Source organism: Dreissena polymorpha, chromosome 1, assembly GCF_020536995.1.
Source record: "Dreissena polymorpha isolate Duluth1 chromosome 1, UMN_Dpol_1.0, whole genome shotgun sequence".
In the NCBI taxonomy this organism is placed as follows: domain Eukaryota; kingdom Metazoa; phylum Mollusca; class Bivalvia; order Myida; family Dreissenidae; genus Dreissena; species Dreissena polymorpha.
Window position 1 is genome coordinate 931,755 of NC_068355.1, and position 20,034 is coordinate 951,788.

A 20,034-nucleotide genomic window follows, 5' to 3' on the forward strand; every position below is an offset into this window, starting at 1 on the left:
GTTAGTCCACTGTAGGATAGTTGACTTGAAACTGCCAACTGTGTCTGCGCGCACTAGACTTTCTTCCAGATTGTTCCACTCTATTATTGTCTTAAGGAAAAAGGAGTTCTTATATAATGGGGGTTTGCACTTGATTGGTGTGAAACACTTCGAGTTTTTGATAGAATAGTTTTCAAAAATGTTATCAACTTTAAAGTATGAAACAGTCTAAGGGGTAACTCTACGTTTGAATTGCTGGACTGGGGTAAGGAAGTCTTGGCTTGGCAGGGCTGGTACAAGCCCCTCAACCACCTTATAGAAGAAGATCGGTCTTCCTTCTCTCTTGGAGGGGTTGGATCTTCATACCTTTCAGCATATTTGTTACGCAGCCAGGTATTTTGGTGGTATAGTCTCCGGTAATATTAGATATTGAGAGTGTCCTAACATACAGCAGCATCCTCAATATCGTTTATTTATTGTATTTATTTTCAATTAGTTTCACTTAGTTTTACTTTAAGTTTCTGCTGATTTCATTCATGATGCAAAAAAGTTCAAAAACTTCCTCTGCATTAGAAAAACAATGCAAACCACTGTATGCGGCATTGCCGGGAAATGTTTATAGTTTTTGCAAATGCGGAAACCTTTAAGGTACAAACAGTTCTTTGTAAAACGGCATTCTGAGGAAAGTAAATCTCGCTTTTTAAATTAAAATTTGGAGGACCAGGGGACTTTTGGGAATGATGGTTAGCAACTTCATGCGTTTAATATAAACATACTATAAGGAATATAAAACTGATTGACATTTCGGTACAAACAGAATAGTAAACGTGTTTATATTATCGAGTGCAACGATATTTGCATCATGCGCATGGTCATCGTCCACAGACAACTTGTGAAAAGGCACCCAGTAGGGTGATGTATAAGATGGACCTCTAATGCCTTGCTATACGAGCAAGCCTTTGGTAGTGACGCGGTAGAGTCTGCTTAGGAACAGGAATGATCTGGGTTCAATCATAATTGTAGTCAGATATTTGTCAGGTTGGTTTACTCACAGACGACGTGTGACAAGGAACAGATGACGACCAGACCATGGTGAACACATCTGGATTTTAGATTGATTTTCATTGTATAAAAAATGAAAAAGATTTTGCTATGACTGTATTAACTACATGTTAATATTGATCAAATACTAGTACATTTCTTTTCCACCTTAGAAGAGTCATTGTTTCGGCCATTGACTGTATTTACTTATACATGTATTACATTTTTATGGTATTTAATATGATTATGTTATATGTGAGTCGTGAAAGAAAATAATTTGTATATGCATATATCGAGACAAAGTTCTGTTGTACAAGTCTGAATTATGTGAGTGTGTGTGTGTGTGAGTTTGTAAAACCTACCAACCGGGGAAAATCGTATGAATACACACCAACAAACCGGGGAACACCTACCAACCGGGGAATTCCCCGGTTGGTTTTAGGCGAAAATCTCTAATCTACGTGAATGAAATACCAAACTGTCAATTTAAATTAGAAATCCAACGCCTTCCCCGATTAGCGGGTTTGTGGCATGCACAAAATATACACAAATCTTCACCATATTACAATCGAGTGTGTATCCAGGCTTATAACAGTTCCCCGGTTGCGCTGTTTAAAAATCATACACTCGGTATTTATATCATTTAGTGAAAGTCAGTTGGAAAAATGGAGTTTCGAGCGAACAAACGCATTAAACTAAGGTAAGTTTTTTAATTATGTTTATAATTTTTAATTACTATTAAAAAGCGCTTTTATGTAAACGTTAAAGTAATACTGGAAGACGAATTCTAAAGATCGATTTATATAAATATCATTTGATTACAAAGCTTGTTTTACGGTACATATTTCAAGAATATATTTTATAAATATACGTTAAACAAAGTAGAGCTCTACGCAGTTTTTAGCTCGACTATATATATACAGTGGAGCTATCCTACTCACCCCGGCGTCGGCGTTAGCATGAGCGTTAGCGTGAGCGTTGGAATGTTAAAGTTTGCGTACCACCTCAAATATTGTCTATGTCCCTTGACATATTGCTTTTATATTTTGCATACTTCTTTACCAACATGACCCCAATCTATAAACAAGAGCAGACAACTGTAACAAGCATCTTGTAAGAATTATGGTCACTTTTTTCCACTTAAAATATGCATATTATTGATAAATCTTTGTGAAAGTTTACGTACCACCTCAAATATTTTCTATGTCCCTTGACATATTGCTTTTATATTTTGCATACTTCTTTACCAACATGACCCCAATCTATAAACAAGAGCAGACAACTGTAACAAGCATTTTGTAAGAATTATGGCCCCGTTTTTCCACTTAAAATATGCATATTATTGATAAATCTTTGTTACAGTTTACGTACCACCTCAAATATTTTCTATGTCCCTTGACATATTGCTTTTATATTTTGCGTACTTCTTTACCAACATGACCCCAATCTATAAACAAGAGCAGACTACTGTAAACAGCATTTTGTAAGAATTATGGCTCCTTAGTGATTTTGTTATTACTACACATGCCTAAATACATATTATGTATATCATGAAATTAATGTAATTTGTGTACAAGGAATTAATGTCAATGTGTTGTACTAAATGGTTTTATGAATAACGAACTTTTTAACTCTGACTAGATTATGTGTTATACCATTTTTTATTGTTGTTGTGAATAGGCAACACAATGACTACTAGATCTACGGACAGCCAGGAACCAGGACAAACAACATCCGTACACACGGAAGAAGTCGATGAGACGGTTTGTAATATTTCACTATGTCGAAGCTACTAAGGCGTATTTTCTGGTTTGGTTTAGTCTTCAGTGAAATAGGCGTAATTTTGCCTTAAATTATATTGTGCCAATATTTATTCCGGGTGGTGCTAATTGGTATTTGGGCTTAACATAACACGTACGTCGATGATCATTATATTAACATGTTATGCGAATTTTAAAAGAATAAAATATTGTTTACCAGTTGTAGTGACTTTGAACTACTTGTCTTTCAAAATCTTCATATACACAAAGAATTTAGAATTTACACCTGTCAATGAAACTGGTGCGCATGTGTATTAACCACTGTAGTTTATAAACATCGACTTCATCATAATCACAAAAACGTTAATTATCGCTTATCCAAGAAGTGTAATATCATTAATTTTTATTTTCAGTGTAAGACTTATACGCTGCCAATTACTGTGTATGAAACTCTGAGACATTAAGAAATTTAACTTGCGTGTTACATATGGTCATTGGTTGATATTTCATCTTAACGACAAAAAAACAATAGCGTCTACTCGATATTTTGCTATACGATACATTCTGACATGGGTAAGAAAAGATAGTTCATTTTACACCAACCACCGCACAATACATACATGATTTACCGTGAACCACAGTCCGTTCACCAGTTCTTTTTTCTTCCAACACATTTGTCCAGAGAAGTACAATACCTTTCATTTAACCGTGCATACATTTCGTCTTATTAGTATCTGTAAAAAAATATTCCTTGTATACTTTTTCGAACTTTGATAACATGTTTGGAACAACCTGGTATATGTTAAGACTTGCTACGTCGGTGTATTCAGCCAATCTTTAAACATGCTTGATACGTTCAAGATAAATAATCAAAGATATGTTAAATTTGAAACCGTTTTGTTAAAAAAAACAAAAAAAAAAACCGTTTTGTTGAAATTGATCATTTAAATGCAACCTTTAAAAATGTTTTATGGGTGTTTTTCAGTTTGTTATTATGTCGACAAAACAAGCTATCAATCTGTTTCAAATCTTCCCCAATGACAGTGAACGGCAAAAAATAAAACATGTGATGTAAGATAAGCAAAAGTAAACTATTTTGGACGAAGGTGAATTAAACTTGTATTATACCATCGGTTGCAAACATTTACACAAAATTCTCATGTCACTTAGATTTTCTACATCTTAATAAAAGGCCACATGAGTGATGATATCAATTGAAAATGCTGCTACTAAAGAATTGCAATTTCAACTGATACTAAGTAACGTGGATGTATGAATCTTACTCTATTATTGTCTCATTGAATTGTGTTGCAGAGTACCGAAACTAAAGAACATAGCGACACTGCACACGAGTACAATTCACAAGATGCAGCAGAAAATATGTTGAACAGTGAATCATCGGATATCGATGTACGTAAACTTATAACGATTTTGTGATTGCAATACAGTACACACATTTAAACATTTTATCTAAGATTATATATAGTTCCGATTTTTTTCAAGCTCTAGTATCGAACTGTAATTAAGACATGCATTCTGGTAAGTGTTATGTTACACTTACACATTTTTATGGATGTAGTTCACCAACAACAAATTATGATGTTGTGATATTTTCATATTTTTATATGATCTCACACACAGGAAAACAACTTTATTTTACAGGATAGTGACAATGACAAAGACTATATTCCGGAAGAAGGCGATGCATCGTCAGATGAGTCGATAGTTGTCGAACTCATACCAAACATTCAAAGATTTCAAAAAAAGACAGCGTCAACACTACCTCCTGTTGAATCCTTGCAATCTCGTGCACGTGACGAATCATCCGCAGAGGCACACAAAACCAACATCACCATCGCTCAAACAAATAACAGTGAATACAGACATTACGATAAGAGATTTTATTGCATGTTTTGCGAAAAGGCTCAAATAAAACTAAAAAAAACATTTGCTTTTGCAGCATAAAGATGGGCAAGATGTGAAAGATCTATTAAATACGGAAAATTCAGCAGAAAATAAAAAAATGTATGAAAAAATAAGGAACGTAGGGAACCATCTCCATAATGTTAAAGTATTGCGAGATGGCCAAGGACAGCTGTTTGTGTCATACAGACAAAGTCACAATCAACGCGTAGCTGAGACGAGTATGGACCTTGTCCTTACTGTTACGGGTATTACCCGAAGAAAATCCTGTGGAGGCACACTCAAAAATGTAAGTTTACAATGCGGCGTGATCAAGAAAACGACTCGCTTTAGAGAGCAGCCTGCTATTACCAAAATCAAAAGAAGGAAGCACTATTTTAAGACGAGTAATCGAGTCCATGAGAAACGACGAAATAAGTCGCAAAGTCAAAAGTGATAATACAATCCTTGCATTCGGTGAAAAACTCTGTACAAAAAGGGGCCATGATGAAAAGCAACACAATTATATTAGACAGAAGTTAAGAGAAGTTGGTAGATTGCTGAAAGACATGCGATCTTGTCCAGGCAATGTTGAAAAGTCTTTGGAGAATTTCATGTATTCAGATGCTTTCAAATTTATTACACAATCTTGCAAAAACGTTGCAGGCTTCGACGGAAACACCAATACTTATGCTACACCATCATTAGCCTTAAAGATTGGCACAACGCTTCAGAAATGTCTAAAAATTCTAATTTCGAAAGGAATCGAAACAAACAACCAGGATCTGCAAACAAGGGCTGAGGAGCTTTCCAAACTATTTGAAATTAATTGGACGGAGGACGTGTCTTCCAATGCCCTAAGAACACTTCATGAGGCTAAGCAGAACAGTCAGAAAGAACTGTTGCCATTGGCAAATGATGTCAAAGTAATGTCTGAATACTTACGACATGAAGCAGAAACACATGCAAATACCTTACAAGAATCAGCAAGTGATTGCGAGAAAAGGCAAGCATGGCATAAGTTGTCTGAAATCTGCTTGTGTTTAATCGAAACGATCAGACGATGTGTCAAAAATGACAGTCGAAGAATATTCAAAAAACAAATTGACAAATGACGATGGAGAATTAGATTGATGTTTAACAAAACTGGAAAAAAACCTGTGCCGTTATTTTTACCGTACAGAGATTATTGCAAAACGAGGTCGAATAGCTGCAGTACTGTTTCCAAGACAGGTGAAAGAAAATATCGACCTGCTCATACGCAGCAGAAATTCTCTAACAAACTGTTTAAATAGTAAATATCTTTTCCCAACAAAATCTGCATCATCGCATATTCGTGGGACAGATTTATTACGTTCAATAGCAATTGACTGTGGAGCTGAACATCCGAAAAGGCTTCGTTCTACAAAGTTAAGGAAACATATTGCCACAATGACTAGGCTTTTTAACTTGTCTGAAAATGAAATAGACATTCTAGCTAAATTTCTTGGTCACGACATTCGGGTACATAGAGAATTCTACAGATAACCAGATGGAACCATGCAGGTTGCCAAAGTCAGCAAGCTGCTCATGATGATGGAAAGTGGACAAATTACCAGAAATTCTGTCAATTCGCTAGACGATATTGATGTGGACGACGAATGTATTGTAGGTATGTCGCATTTTTAGTGTTAAATTCATACAGTAAACTTAATGTTAATAATGGGCTCATTACCGAACTTGATTACCTAAAGTGATAAAAAGAATTACAAACATTTTCTGAAATATACTTGTGTTATGCAAGGCAATTCTTTTTTATCGGAGACGACCAGGTAAGGCGGAATTTAAAGTCTACACTCATTTTGTGCTCAGTAAGGTTTACATTGGCTACTTCTAATTTTTCAATTTCAATGCACTAACTGCATATTTATTTGGTGTGCTTCGGTTGTTTCCATCATTGCTATATTATAAACTATATATATTTTTTGATCTTGTGATTTACACGACAGATGAACAATATTCTTCTGAATTATCAGAAAATAAAAATACTGAAGACCTTGAAACTCTGCTTCCCAGCACCAGTCAACCAAAAATAACAGACAAAGGTATGCATACACATGTGGATGCATTTAAGTTATGTATCTCCAAGTTTCTTATGTTCCTTAGAACATGATTTGCTTACATGTAATTGTTTGATTCATTAGGCAAAATAATGTTTCCAAATTTGTCGTGTGACATCGATGTCATTATCAGGTGCCGTAAGTACCTGGACGCTTTTGTCGTAAATTTGCTATGAAAAATTGTACTGAAGTATATATATTTAATATGGATATCTTACACATGGCAGTTAGCGACGTCATATGGTGTTTTATTATCCATGTACAGAAAAGGGTACTTCAAATACCAGGAGAACAAAACAAGCAGCCAAAAAGCAACGGAGTGAAGACGAAAACAGGAGCTGTTCACAGACACTTAGATCGTTTTTTGATAATTGGTAAATTACCAGGGAAAAAATCATTACTTGCATGTATTGAAAGTGAGAATGACCTTCACAACAGAAGTTGGAAAAATGTCAAAGACTTTTGCATAAATTTAATTGAAACAAAAAAGCGACGGGGACTTTTAACTTAAAAAAATATAACACATATAATGCACGTTTAGGAGAATACGTTAAAGGATGAAGTTGCCACATGTGTTTTGTGTGTTTTCTTGTTCTATATACTCTTTTCGAAAACGATATATGTGTGCTTATTGTATTTGAATGTTTTATTAATACGGTTCAGTCAAAAACGATATTTGTTCATAATCATATCGCCGAACAAATAAGGATTGGTATATAGTTCGGCCAAAGAGTGTTTCTTTGTACTTTCTATTACGAGTTTCTACGAGTTACTCACTATACAAGTTATTTTTTACCCCAAACTTGGTGAATATGAATGAATATAGCAAACATGATAACAAATCAATCTAGAAGGCTAAACGTTCAGAGAAGGCACAAAAAAATTCAGTCGGATAAATGGAAACAAACATTTTGTTCAAGCATAACAAACAAACACTTTTAGATATAATAAGATAAATGTAAATAACATAAAAAAAACTACTGCTAAACTACTGCTACAATGTGAAGAATACAAATGAATATTTTGTCAATTTTACAAAATTTGTTTTGAATGACAGGTGTCTGACTTGCAGTTGAGTACTTAATAGTTATTTTAAAGTAAAAATTTACCAATATGTAAATTATTGCGTAAATATCGCACTAGAATTGATTAAATAGTTGTTAAATATTACAATAATTTCCTACACAGACTTTTGTGCATTTGTTTTGCGTGTAGATATTCACATTAACTATCAATTCACATATTTGCTTTGTGTATATAATTGGTATGTTTATTTTCAGAATTGAGTCACACTGTTATAATTTCCCTGTTGGTACATATTATTTTTAAGTTGGCACCAACAAGGGTCTAACAATTGATTCACATGTGCACTCCCCAGTAAGTATATATACTATAATGTAAGTGATGCAAAATAATATTAAACTACGTGTTTGATAAGTGTTTGCTTTGGTACATATTTAATTATTAGTGTTTTTATAAAATGATAATGCTGTCAAAGTCAGCGATGATAATACGTGTATAACAACATTAATTATAACATTTTTATATTGTTTTCAACAAATAATATATGGTTGACACATCGGCATAAATTTTCAGTGCTTAAAATACACTCTTTCTATTATATTTTATGCAAAAATTAGGTACATAAGTTGGTTTACATAAAGGTAGTTTGAACAAAATACGTGAATTCAAATCTTGAAAAAAGGTGTTTGGTTTGCAAGGGAAAACTAAGCGATTGCCAGTGACTATTTTCCTTAAAATATAATCTGTTATTTCGACAGGTAGAATTTAATGTGAGTTCATTATTAACGTTAACCCGTTTTTGGCATTCTCTACTCAAACAAGTGCATACATACTGTATTTTTTTAATACAGCACATGTGTAATGGTATCACAGTTGTAGAATTGGAATTCATATATTATAACAATAAATACTGATCATTATTCAGATTGACCTACCGCCGTAGACTAAGTCACTGGCGCATCAAAATGCATTGTTATCAAGTCGTTTTGCTAGTTTACTAAACTAATTTGTTTCTCAGGCCTCGCCACATTCGTTGTGAAACGTTCATGATTGTTTAAACTTTCAGATTTTATTATTTTTGAAAATGCAATAAATGTATTTAAGACAATTTAAGTGAAGTGGAAGTTGCCCTGCGTGTGAATGAATTTTCTGATGTTTACCTGTTTCAGGGGATTAAATGCATGAGTTATTTTATAATGTCAGAGTAAGGACAAAGTAAATTTACACTACTCAATCTACATGCTTATGGGCAGTTCTACTTTTAGGATAAAAAACTTCATAGTACGTGAACATCGTGAATATTTTTTTCTGATGGAAAAAAGGAATTAAACAAATAAGCCGCCTCCCCCTCTCCTTCATTCGGTTTGACAAAAAGCATGGCCTAAAACAAAAACATTATTTTTTAGTTTTAAGAACGAATTGTATTCATTTGTTGATTAATTCACCATGATTGATATGCTATAATGCAGCACTTGCATGTTTGTAGTCGGCTTATAGCTAATAAAGTCATAAATGTATTGTTTGATTTGCGTTATGTCTCGTATGCTTATTTTGATGTGAATAATATTTGAGTCAATCAAATGAGGCATTTTTGCAGAACTTATATAAGGTCATATAATAAACATATTTAATTTAAATATTGTTTCATACATATTCCTTTCAATTTTTGTGCTAACTTAAATATTATCCATGAACGTGCACGCCATTGTCCTATCAACAACGGTACCATGATTACACACAATTACCCCTGTTGGTAAACGCAAGTTCCCCGTTGGACATTATTGAAGTTCCACAGGGATAGCGCGCTTAAGTTCCTCTCTTGGTTAACACAATTCCCCTGTTGGCACACATTAAAGTTCCACGGTTGGTACGCACATAGTACCCCTGTTGGTATACACCGTTCCCCAGTTGGAACACATTGAAGTGCCACATTTGGAACGCACTAAGTTCCCCTGTTGGTATACACCATTCCCCTGTTGGTACACATTGAAGTTCCACAGTTGGTACGCACTTAGTACCCCTGTTGGTATACACCGTTCCCCAGTTGGCACACATCGCAGTTCCTCATTTGGTACGCACATAATTCCCCGGTGTGCATGTAAAATTTTCTTTGATTTATTACCCTATTTATCATAATTGTTATGTCAAAATCGTATTTTAGGTTCGACACTTGTCTGTTTTTTATCACTTTCAGCTTTCTAGAATATGTGGAAATGGTGGTCCCCGGTTGGTAGGTTTAGAACACATTTCCCCGGTTGGAAGGTTTTACAAGTATGTGTGCGCGTGTGTGTGTGTGTGTGTGTGTGTGTGTGTGTGCGCGTGCGCGCGCACACGCGTGTGTGTGTGTCTGTCCGTCCGTCGATTTGTCTCGCCTCATTGTAGCGGTGTGTTAGGGGATGAGCAATACATGTAGTTCGAATCTGCTATCCCTTAAATGCAAAGCAATGAAGTTTTACAACGCATCAGACGATGAAAGTTGTTTATAAAGTACTTTATAAGCTTTTCGACTAGCAAAACCTGTCACAACCACTGACCCCAACACTTTATTGTGAGGAGTTTGCATTTGTCTCGAAGCACAATAAGTACGTATGTCATGTTGTGATAAAATTTAAAATGACCCACGGCATGCGAAAATGTGTTTTATGTCATATGCGGCCATCGGAGCTGCAGACCAGCATCCATTTTCGCGCAATCTAGTTAAGAGTTACGCTGTCCGCTACAAAGGAGCGCAAGGTTTCGTGACTTCATAAACGGACAGTAAAGTTCATGACTAGACTGAGCGTATGCACAGGCTGGTCTGAAGTACGCTGGCCGCATGTAACATAAAACCCCTTTTTGCATGACGCGGCTAAACACACGTGTAATCAAGTATTCAACTTATCTTATGCTTGTTAAGTTATCGAATCGACTCCATGTTGCGAATATGAACAACAAACGAATTACTGGCAGTAGAAGATAATACAATTTGTGAACTTAAAGAAAGCACACAAAATACACAAAGTAGTGTGCGTGTAATCCTAGACGGAGATGCATTCAGATTATGTTTTAAGTTAAAAGTACGCACCATTCGATAAATGAATAAAATATATAATAATATCGCTGAATTTGTTTCATGATTACAGATACATGTCAAAGAGATGTTTATATTTTAGATCTCAAAACTCAAAAATAACATACATGTATATTATTTCTCTATATTTATTAATGAACAAACTATTACGTCACACACAAACAAACACACAAATTTATTTTTAATTAATAAAATTTAAGCAAACATATAATTTCGCTCTGGGAAAACGCGGCTTAATGCATGTCAGTAAAGCATCGTCCCAGACTGGCCTGGGCTAATCAGGGGCGACGCTATCCGCTTTTATGGCATTTATCGTTTAAAAAGTCTCATCTTAGCGAAAATCCGATTTAGGCGGAAATACCCGTTTCTGATTCGCTTGTTGCATAGCACAGGCTCATCTGGGAGGACTCTTTAGGCACTTGCATTATGCCCTGTTTTCCCATCGCGAGGTTCTTATTCTAATATTCGTCATAACGAAACAACGTTGATTATCAACTAAGTATAATCGCAAGGATGTCACTTTATCTGCACTTTTGTTTGCCACAAACAGTAATAATACATAAATTTCATTCGAGTTATGCTTGGAACAAATACACGACCGAGCGATTAGTATTGTCAAAACGCTCATCGTCAAATATCCACGTGCGATACACTCAATGGCGTGCACTTTCGATGGGAGAATGTCACATGAACGCAACATTGAATCGAACGCTTTCCTTGTTTCAGCTGCTATTGATTCGGTGACATTTCGAGCAAGAGAACACGGAAGCCGTTAGTTTGTGTGCAGATATCTCGCCATTAGGTCCCAACAACCAAATATGAACAGCTTTGTGCTATACATAATGAATATACCCTGGAATAAAGGGGATGCTACAGACGCGTTTTGGAAAACTGGGTTTAATACATTTGCATAAAATATCGCCCCAGATTAGTATGTGCAGTCGACCCGATTTTCTCATTACGACACTCATATGGAACTTAATGTATCAGTATATAGCTGTTAACATAATAACGGGAATGACACATTTACATGAGCTTAATGTACCAGTATATAGCTGTTAACATAATAACGAGAATGACACATTTACACGAGCTTTCACATTCAGCTAATGACTTTAATACTTCATGCTGAAAACCTGCTATATTTCTGCTAACATTACTTTTGCTATAGACGTGAAGACGCTTTCACAGATTTGCACCACGGCCCGTCGTCCGTCGGTAGATGTTATTGAAATTCGTGACAATCACGGGCACTGGCAGAGCTATGGCGAGAAGACCGGATAACACGCACATAGTGCCAACTATTTTGCCGGGAATTCCAACCGGATACACGTCACCGTAACCAACTGTTGTCATCGAGATCACTGCATACCAAAAAGCGTCCGGTATACTGATGAAAAACGTGTCCGGGTTTTGCGCTTCCGCGTAGTAAATACCACCTGCAAATATTATTACGCCGATACCGAGAAATAGCATAAACATTGACAGTTCACGAAAGCTCACTTGCATAGTTTTTGCGAAAATTTGAAGTCCGTCTGAAAATCGGCTCAATTTGAAAATTCGTGCTACCCTAAGAACTCTGAGAACTGACAATATCCTACTGTTGTTCTCGCACGAGTTTGTTAGTAAAAACATGATCTGGAATATAAAGTAAGGAGCTATCGATAAGACGTCTATCCAATTGACCATGTCCTTCACAAATTTCATTTTGACAGGGGCGCAGACAAATCGTATACTCAGTTCGAAAACAAACCAAACGATACAGCAACTTTCAACGATATACAACGGATCCGTATAATTGAACTTTATTACGGTCTTGAACGTTCCGTTGTGTGTTTCCACCGTATCGTTGTAACAATCCCTGCCGCGATACTGGGGGAGCGTCTCGACGCAGAATGTGACGATCGAGGTCAGAATAAACACTACTGAGACGATTGCAATCACGTTTGATACACGCGTGCTTCCCTGCTTTTCAAACACTTCCCAAATATAGCGTTTTATTTCATTGTCGGGGAGCTCACTTTCATCAACCTCGTCAAGTATGAAACCTTCGGCAACCTTGAAGGCGTGAATGACCGACGAGCCAAGCTTGAAAAACTCGAGTTCTTCTATAAATATATCAACGGGCACCTCCACTGGTCGCCGCAGACGCCCGCCGCTTTGATAATAGTACAATATGGCGGCAAACGAAAGCCGGTGACGGTCGAAGAAATACTCCTTCCGTTTCGGATCCCAAAACTTGTGACGCTCTTCGGGGTTACCGAGGAGAGTACTCGGCAGTCGGTTCAACGTCTTTAACTGGGTTTCAAACTTGAGACCGGCGACGTTCAATATCACTCGCTTACAGTTTTCTGCTTCGCAATCGTGCTCCACCGCTCGTGGTTGAGATGTCGACGGGGGATTCTCAGACTTCGGAATGAGAGGTACCTTCTCGTGATTTCCGTCACTATCTTTCTGTAGAGAGTGACCCAACAGCGGATCACTAGCCCTGTGCTTTTCATATTCCTGTATCTTCGTGAACTTGACGCTACTGAAGGAGTTCGACCGAACTTGTTTCGATCTCTCAAGACGCGGCGAGTTGCTGTGTAGAGTTGTTGGCGGCTGTCGGAAGAGGTTCAGTGGGTCTTGACGCAGCGAGTAGCCCGGCATATTGTACGCAAGGTCCGTCGTGTTACGGGCAACAAAATGCATCTTTGTGCACACTTATAACAACGTCCGACGTCCGAAGCGTATGTTCAATTTCAAAGAAAACCATATACAAAAAACGCCAAAGGGTAACTCAATTTTTTAACGCGGAGGCGCTACAGAAAACGTACTATTTAAATAAGCAATGATTATCAACTTCAAGTTTAAGTCTTTGCTTAGAACACTGCACTTTTGTTTTTAAATCCTTCCGTGCATATGTGACATTATTTGTCCGTTAATCACTTCTATATACGTGCTGTGGATCGCCTTAATCGGTAAATAAGAAAATGTTAAAAAAGAAAACACCAAATTATCTTAGTAGTACACAATCTATACTCGTAGAACGAAACATTTACCAATGTGGTTTAACTGAAAGCACATTTAAAGTAAACAGCAGTACGGTTCGAAATCACCGTTCACATAATCGCTATATTAAAAGCGTCAAAAGAAACACAATGAAATAGAATAGCCCACCGGTTTGTATAAGTATATCCACCAAAAGCTTTTAACTCCACGCTCGAATGGAATTCCTTTGAGGTTCTTCAACTGCGAAGTTTAATGAATATTAAGCCTAAATGTCATTAAATATGACCGATTGAAAAAATGCCTCTAATAAAGGCATATACACAAGAATAATAATTATTCAGTTTTTGCATATCGAGAGTTTAAGAGTCGTTTAACATTTTACAGAAGAAAAAAAAACAAATAAGAAATTTGTAAAGCTTGTGATTGTTTTCCTTTTTACGATTTAAGATTATAATGCATGTCGCGTGAGGCATGCCGTGCATTGAAAGGTAGAAACTGGCATAAAATATTAAAATTTAAATAGAAAGAATATTAGTATGTTAAATGATTTCTAATATTTTTTTTTATATAAAAGTTAGCAGCTGAACAAAATGGGTAGGTATTCCTTAGCAGAAGAATGTCGTCATATCAATGCACGATACGAGTCTAGAAGAAGAATATCGTCATAGCAAAGCACGATACGACGCTAGCCAAGAATGTCGTCATATCAAATCACGAAACGACGCTAGGGGAAGAATGGCGCCATAGCAGAGCACGCATCGAGGATAGCAGAAGAACGCCGTCATAGCAAAGCACGGTACGACGCTTGCAGAATAATGTCTTCATAGCAAAATAGCACCGACGATAGCAGAAAAACCATTTCATAGCAAAGCACTCACCGACGCTAGCAGAAGAATGTCGCCATATCAAAGCACGCACAAACGCTAGCTTACCATAATAAGCAGATTAGCGTACGCACAAGAAGTCGCCATTGCACAGACAATTGGCAGGATCTAATGGCGTTACAGATAGACATTTACACCCACATGAGTTGTATCTGTGAAAGATGCTTAAAATTACATGGACATTTTGATTTCCAGTTCCTAATCGCGAATTTCGGTCTAAAAGACAACTTTTGATACTACCAAACGGCGTCAGCTGAATTGTGATCATTTTAGTTTACTCCACTAAAATTTTACCCGGCGAGTTTCCTTTAAATGCTTAAATACAGTACGAGTGAAAATATTTTGTTAAAAAAGCTGGATACAGAGATTAATCCTTGTAACTTTTAGCAGTACCAGTATTAATAGGGTCACGACCGACTTTGTCACAATGGCAGTCACGCATTGTTAAGTAGCTTATTTAGCAATCTCATTAAGTTTAATGAGTCGAAATTGGTTTTAATGGTATTTTGTGACCGTTTAAAGATCACTTGATCCGAAGTACTATGGATTCGGATTCAAAGCAAACGTGTTGTATATCTGCTTCTGATGAACAAATTTTAGCCTCGTTCTGGGAAAACTGGGATAAATGCATGAGCGTAAAGTGTCGTCCCAGATTAGCATGTGCAGTCTGCACAAGCCATTCAGGGACGACACTTCCCGCCTGAGCTGGATTTTCACAGACAGAATATTCATAAAAAACACACACCATAACAGAGGAAAGTGTCGTCCCTGATTAGCCTGTGCGGACTGCACATGCATTTTCTCAGAGCAAGGCTCATTTATCTTATTCAGCACGAATGTTGCTTGTGTCCGCATTATCACAGATCACTGAATTGCAACTACGTAAATACAGGTAATATGTACAAGCTTTAACATTAAAGAACTGCAAACTGTAATATACTAGTATAGAAAAAGAGTAATGCTTGATTTCCCGCCCCAGAAGGTCAAATATTGGAGGTGAACTTTTATACAAAGCAAGCGGAAATTTCAACAAACGGTCAACAATTGCAAGAGTTCAAGTGTTTCACCAGTTGTCGAAAATTTGAGTAGTGTTCAACTTCATGCAACCCTGTTTTAAACTCGTCCTTGATATACTCAAGCAAACATTTAGACGAAGTTCATCGTAATTAGGTACCAAAGAGGTGTCTATACATTGTTTTAGATATGACATTGAAACCTTATTTTTGCCCATATTCAATCTTAACATAAGACATTTCAAGACAAAATGCTTGCCAAGTTTCATCAAGATTTGGATAAAACTGTAGCTTCTAGAGTGGTAATGGGCTTTTTCTTATAATTGACCTGATAAATGCATATTTAATCAAAAGTGACCCAAGTTCAAATACTTACATGTAGTAAGATAGTGTCAAGATTAATATTCTGGTCAAAGTCATCTAGACCTCTGATAAATAAGGCGCCCAAGGTCTTCAAACGGTTTTGCTAAGATTTGACCTTATATATCCAATATTTATTCTATAAATGTTTCATCAAGATTGAATAAAACATCAGGCTTCTACAGTTGTTAAAAGTTTTTTCTCACATTTGACCTGGTAACCTTTTTTGTTTACCGTACTTTGACCCAAATTATATCTTGGTCTACTTATTGTCAATCTAATCCTAATGTTTCATTAAGATTAAGTCTAAATTGTGGCCCCTTGATTGATTATCCACTGAAAGCTGACGATGCAGAACGAGGCACGACAAAAGACAAAGTATTCCCAAGAGCACATATTGGGCTTTCTTGGTAAGATGAGCTAAAATGCACACTTTCGTTGTATAGTGAAATTCTCTTAGATAGTTATATTAACAAACTTAATCTAGTAAGCCTTTGATATAAAAGGGTTAATTGACCCGCCCGTTATAATATATTTACAAATGTGGCATTTTTTGTATAGTCATGTATTTTTTTAAATTTTAAATGTCTCATAACCAGTATAACAGGCACAATGTAGATAATGAATCTTTATTAACAGTAATACATATACTGACAATGGTATCAATCTGTTTATATATTGTTAAAAAAACCTTACACTCCTAAATAAACCTTATAAATTATAATTCATCCAATGTTTAGTAATGACTTTTTCGATAACAAGATGCTCACGAAAATTAAGTATAGTTGCTACACTTTTCATACAATCTCTTTACTCTAGAGCTTTTATTTTGTCAGTTGGCCCTTTTTCATTTTTCTGTTCTGATTCATGCCTAATGTTTAAACATTAAATTCATTTTTAAACTACAAATGTCTGTTATCTTAAATCTTAAAAAATATTATGTTATGAGAAAGGCAAGATAATGCTACATGAATTGAAAGGCAATGAACATCTTTCCATTAAGTAAAAATCAACATCAAAAATGTTCTAATGGAAGTTTCATGAACAAAATCTGTGTATATCTTGTTATTGACACATTGTTTATTCTTGAGAGCTAAACAAGGGTATGGGTACATGTACAAAATATTGAGATGTCAATAATTTCCTAGTGACTAGTATAGCTCATTACAAAAATAAAACACTAGTCACCACAACAGAAAAGAATCAAAACAATTAACAAAAATAAAATCAAATCCATTCATACTGATAACCATACATCTAAGCACATGTATACTAATCAATAAAGAAATAATTACATGCATAAATGTACTTGCCAAAAAAGACGCAAATACATGCCCATTCCCTCAAATATATTCAAGTAAAGTGTGTACTATGGTTTCCAGCATTATACAAAATATCCACAATATTATGTTTTCTGTATGTGACGTCTCAATCTGGCAAAAATATTAAATAAAAATGGGGGTCATCGTGAATTATTTGAAGAAAATCTTTTTTTTCGATTTCATACTTTTTTTACAAATCTCCATTTTGGCAATTCATGGAAAGGAGTGGTATAATAAATATATGATAAATACTATAATGTTGAACCATACACTTAATATTTAACAGAATAATCAAGTATAAAGTACATATAATGATATTAAACAAATTTAAAACAAGACAGACATCCATTATGAATATTTAGGGGTATTTCAAGTCCACATATCTTGGAGTTCAGGCAATTTATTTTCATGTACAGTTTTCAGATATGCTATACATATACATATAGTTTGCTATTTATAGTAAACTATATTAATAAAACATTCAATATTTTCTTATTTCTTTATGTGACTTGTTTCTCATGCTCAATGTCTATTTTGATTACATTCGAGTAATTTAATAATTACATTAGGAATAAAAATATACTTTAGCAAAAATGAGTATAATTTTAACATCACACAAATATTTAGGGTGTCTTACATGTTGCCCAAGTTAGTGGAGTAACATCTGTTTATTTCATACAAGAAATCTAAGACGATCAGAAAAATATTAAGGTATGTGGCAATGCAACGGTTATTTAAATGAGTCCATTTTTACTTGCCCAAGGGACTAGTTACTTTAAGCATCTCTCTTGCCCTATTTGACAGAATGTTGCCCAGTATTTCAGTGCTTTGTTTGTTTTGTGTACACATGATTTCAAAGATGTGTTTTAGCAAACAATTACATTACCAACAAACACACGTTTAATGTGTAATTTAAAGCATTCTGCAATAACAAGTCAAATACTTGTTTGTTTTATTTGTCTGATAATCAGAATTGATAAACATCGACAAATAAGTCCGAGTAAAAAAGGGTGAAAAAATCTACTAGGACTTGTTTTTCAAGCTACAAATAATAGACATTGAAACTATTTTTGTACACAAAATGAGCAATTATAGAAGTCACAAATGTAAATTTCTTCTTTCCTACAGCCAGTACTATATTAATAAGGTTCGGAAGTTCTGTTTTGTTATCCTTTGTTTGTTTACTTCATGGCATGGGCTTATCAAAACTATTTGCTTCCTAAAAATGAGAAAAAACTGTATTTTGATTATATACACCTGCCATTTTGGACAAATGCATAATTTCTCAAGCTTATGATACAGAATTGCTCATTGTATCATGCAAATGATAAAAACTTCTAATTCTATTATTGAAATGAAAACATACTAATTACATGTATATCATGCAAATGATATAAATTACTTATTGTATCATGCAAATCATAAAACTTATTTAAGGAAATAACATTACCATAAAGCCCTGTCTATTACCAAAAATGAGGATATTTTCTTCATTTTCAGAAAATTCATTATAATGGTGTTAAGGCAGGCTAGAATAAAAAAATATGCATCAATATATTAATGACACAAACTAAAATGATCACATTTATGTCTAAAACTACATGAAGGACACATCTAAGTACACAAATATGCGCAATATCATATTCAAATATTATCTTCATAAAATTACATACACGTATAGAAAATGCAAAATACACTCTGTACACTAAGTGATTTACAGGTAAATAAAAATTACATTTGAACCTGTATCAAGGAAAACCAGGGTAAATGCATGTGCTCAAAGTATCATTCCCCATTAGCCTGCGCAGTCCCTGAAGGGTAATTTGGGGCAGCACCTCTCGCCTAGACTAGTCTTAATTTGAACGAAATTCCATAAAAGCAGAAAATGTTTATTATGAATAGTCTGTGCAGGGACCCGCTCAATTATATAGGTTCACAACATATTCCCACAAATTCATGAAATTACAAGATGGAGAACGAAGCACCAATGTATAGAATACAGCAAACACTTTACATATGAGCCTTGCTCTGGGAAAAGGGGGCTTAATGCATGAGTACAAAAGTGTCATCCCAGATTAGCCTGTGCAGTCCACACAGGCTAATCAGAGATGACAATTTCGGGTTTTATAGAATTGTGCGTTTACTGAAAGTCCAGTTTAGGTGAAAAGTGTGGTCCCTGATAAACCTGTGTGATCTTCTCAGGCTAATTTGGGACGACACTTAACACAAATAAATTAAGTCAAGTTTTCCTACAACACGGTGAATAAAGACATGATTAATGACAATGTTACAATTAATCACTTACAATACAATGTGTATCCATACAGACATCTTTTCTTTCATCAAATGCAAATACATTCTCAAGAGAAGTGTGAGTGAATGATGTATATTTATATATAACACATGTATATAAAATAAAAAAACAAGAGATGTGTTTGTCAGAAACACAATGACCCCTTCTGCGCCGCGTTGAAGCCATATATTTGACCTTTGACATTGAAGGATGACCTTGACCTTTCAGCACTGAAAATATGCAGCTCCATGAGATACACATGCATGCCAAATATAAAGTTGCTATCTTCAATTTTGC

At 35.3% G+C, this 20,034-nt stretch overlaps 1 protein-coding gene and 1 long non-coding RNA gene across 3 annotated transcripts; one reads left to right on the forward strand and one right to left on the reverse strand.

The window, feature by feature from the left end:
- Window positions 1–1,377: 1,377 nt before the first annotated feature.
- On the forward strand, window positions 1,378–9,163 carry LOC127868640 (uncharacterized). 2 transcript variants are annotated; one of them, XR_008044213.1, is made up of 6 exons: window positions 1,378–1,720; window positions 2,701–2,783; window positions 4,095–4,190; window positions 4,443–6,333; window positions 6,671–6,766; window positions 7,047–9,163. It is a non-coding gene; the product is annotated as an uncharacterized LOC127868640 (long non-coding RNA). The 2 variants fall into 2 exon arrangements; XR_008044212.1 differs by lacking the exon at window positions 1,378–1,720 and having other exon boundaries at window positions 2,467–2,783.
- A 1,866-nt stretch (window positions 9,164–11,029) lies between these two features.
- LOC127868520 (potassium voltage-gated channel subfamily A member 1-like) lies at window positions 11,030–13,822 on the reverse strand. Its single transcript, XM_052410365.1, has one exon. The coding sequence runs from the start codon at window positions 13,563–13,565 to the stop codon at window positions 12,060–12,062; it is 1,506 nt and encodes a 501-aa protein (XP_052266325.1). The 5' UTR covers window positions 13,566–13,822; the 3' UTR covers window positions 11,030–12,059.
- Between the last annotated feature and the right edge of the window lie 6,212 nt (window positions 13,823–20,034).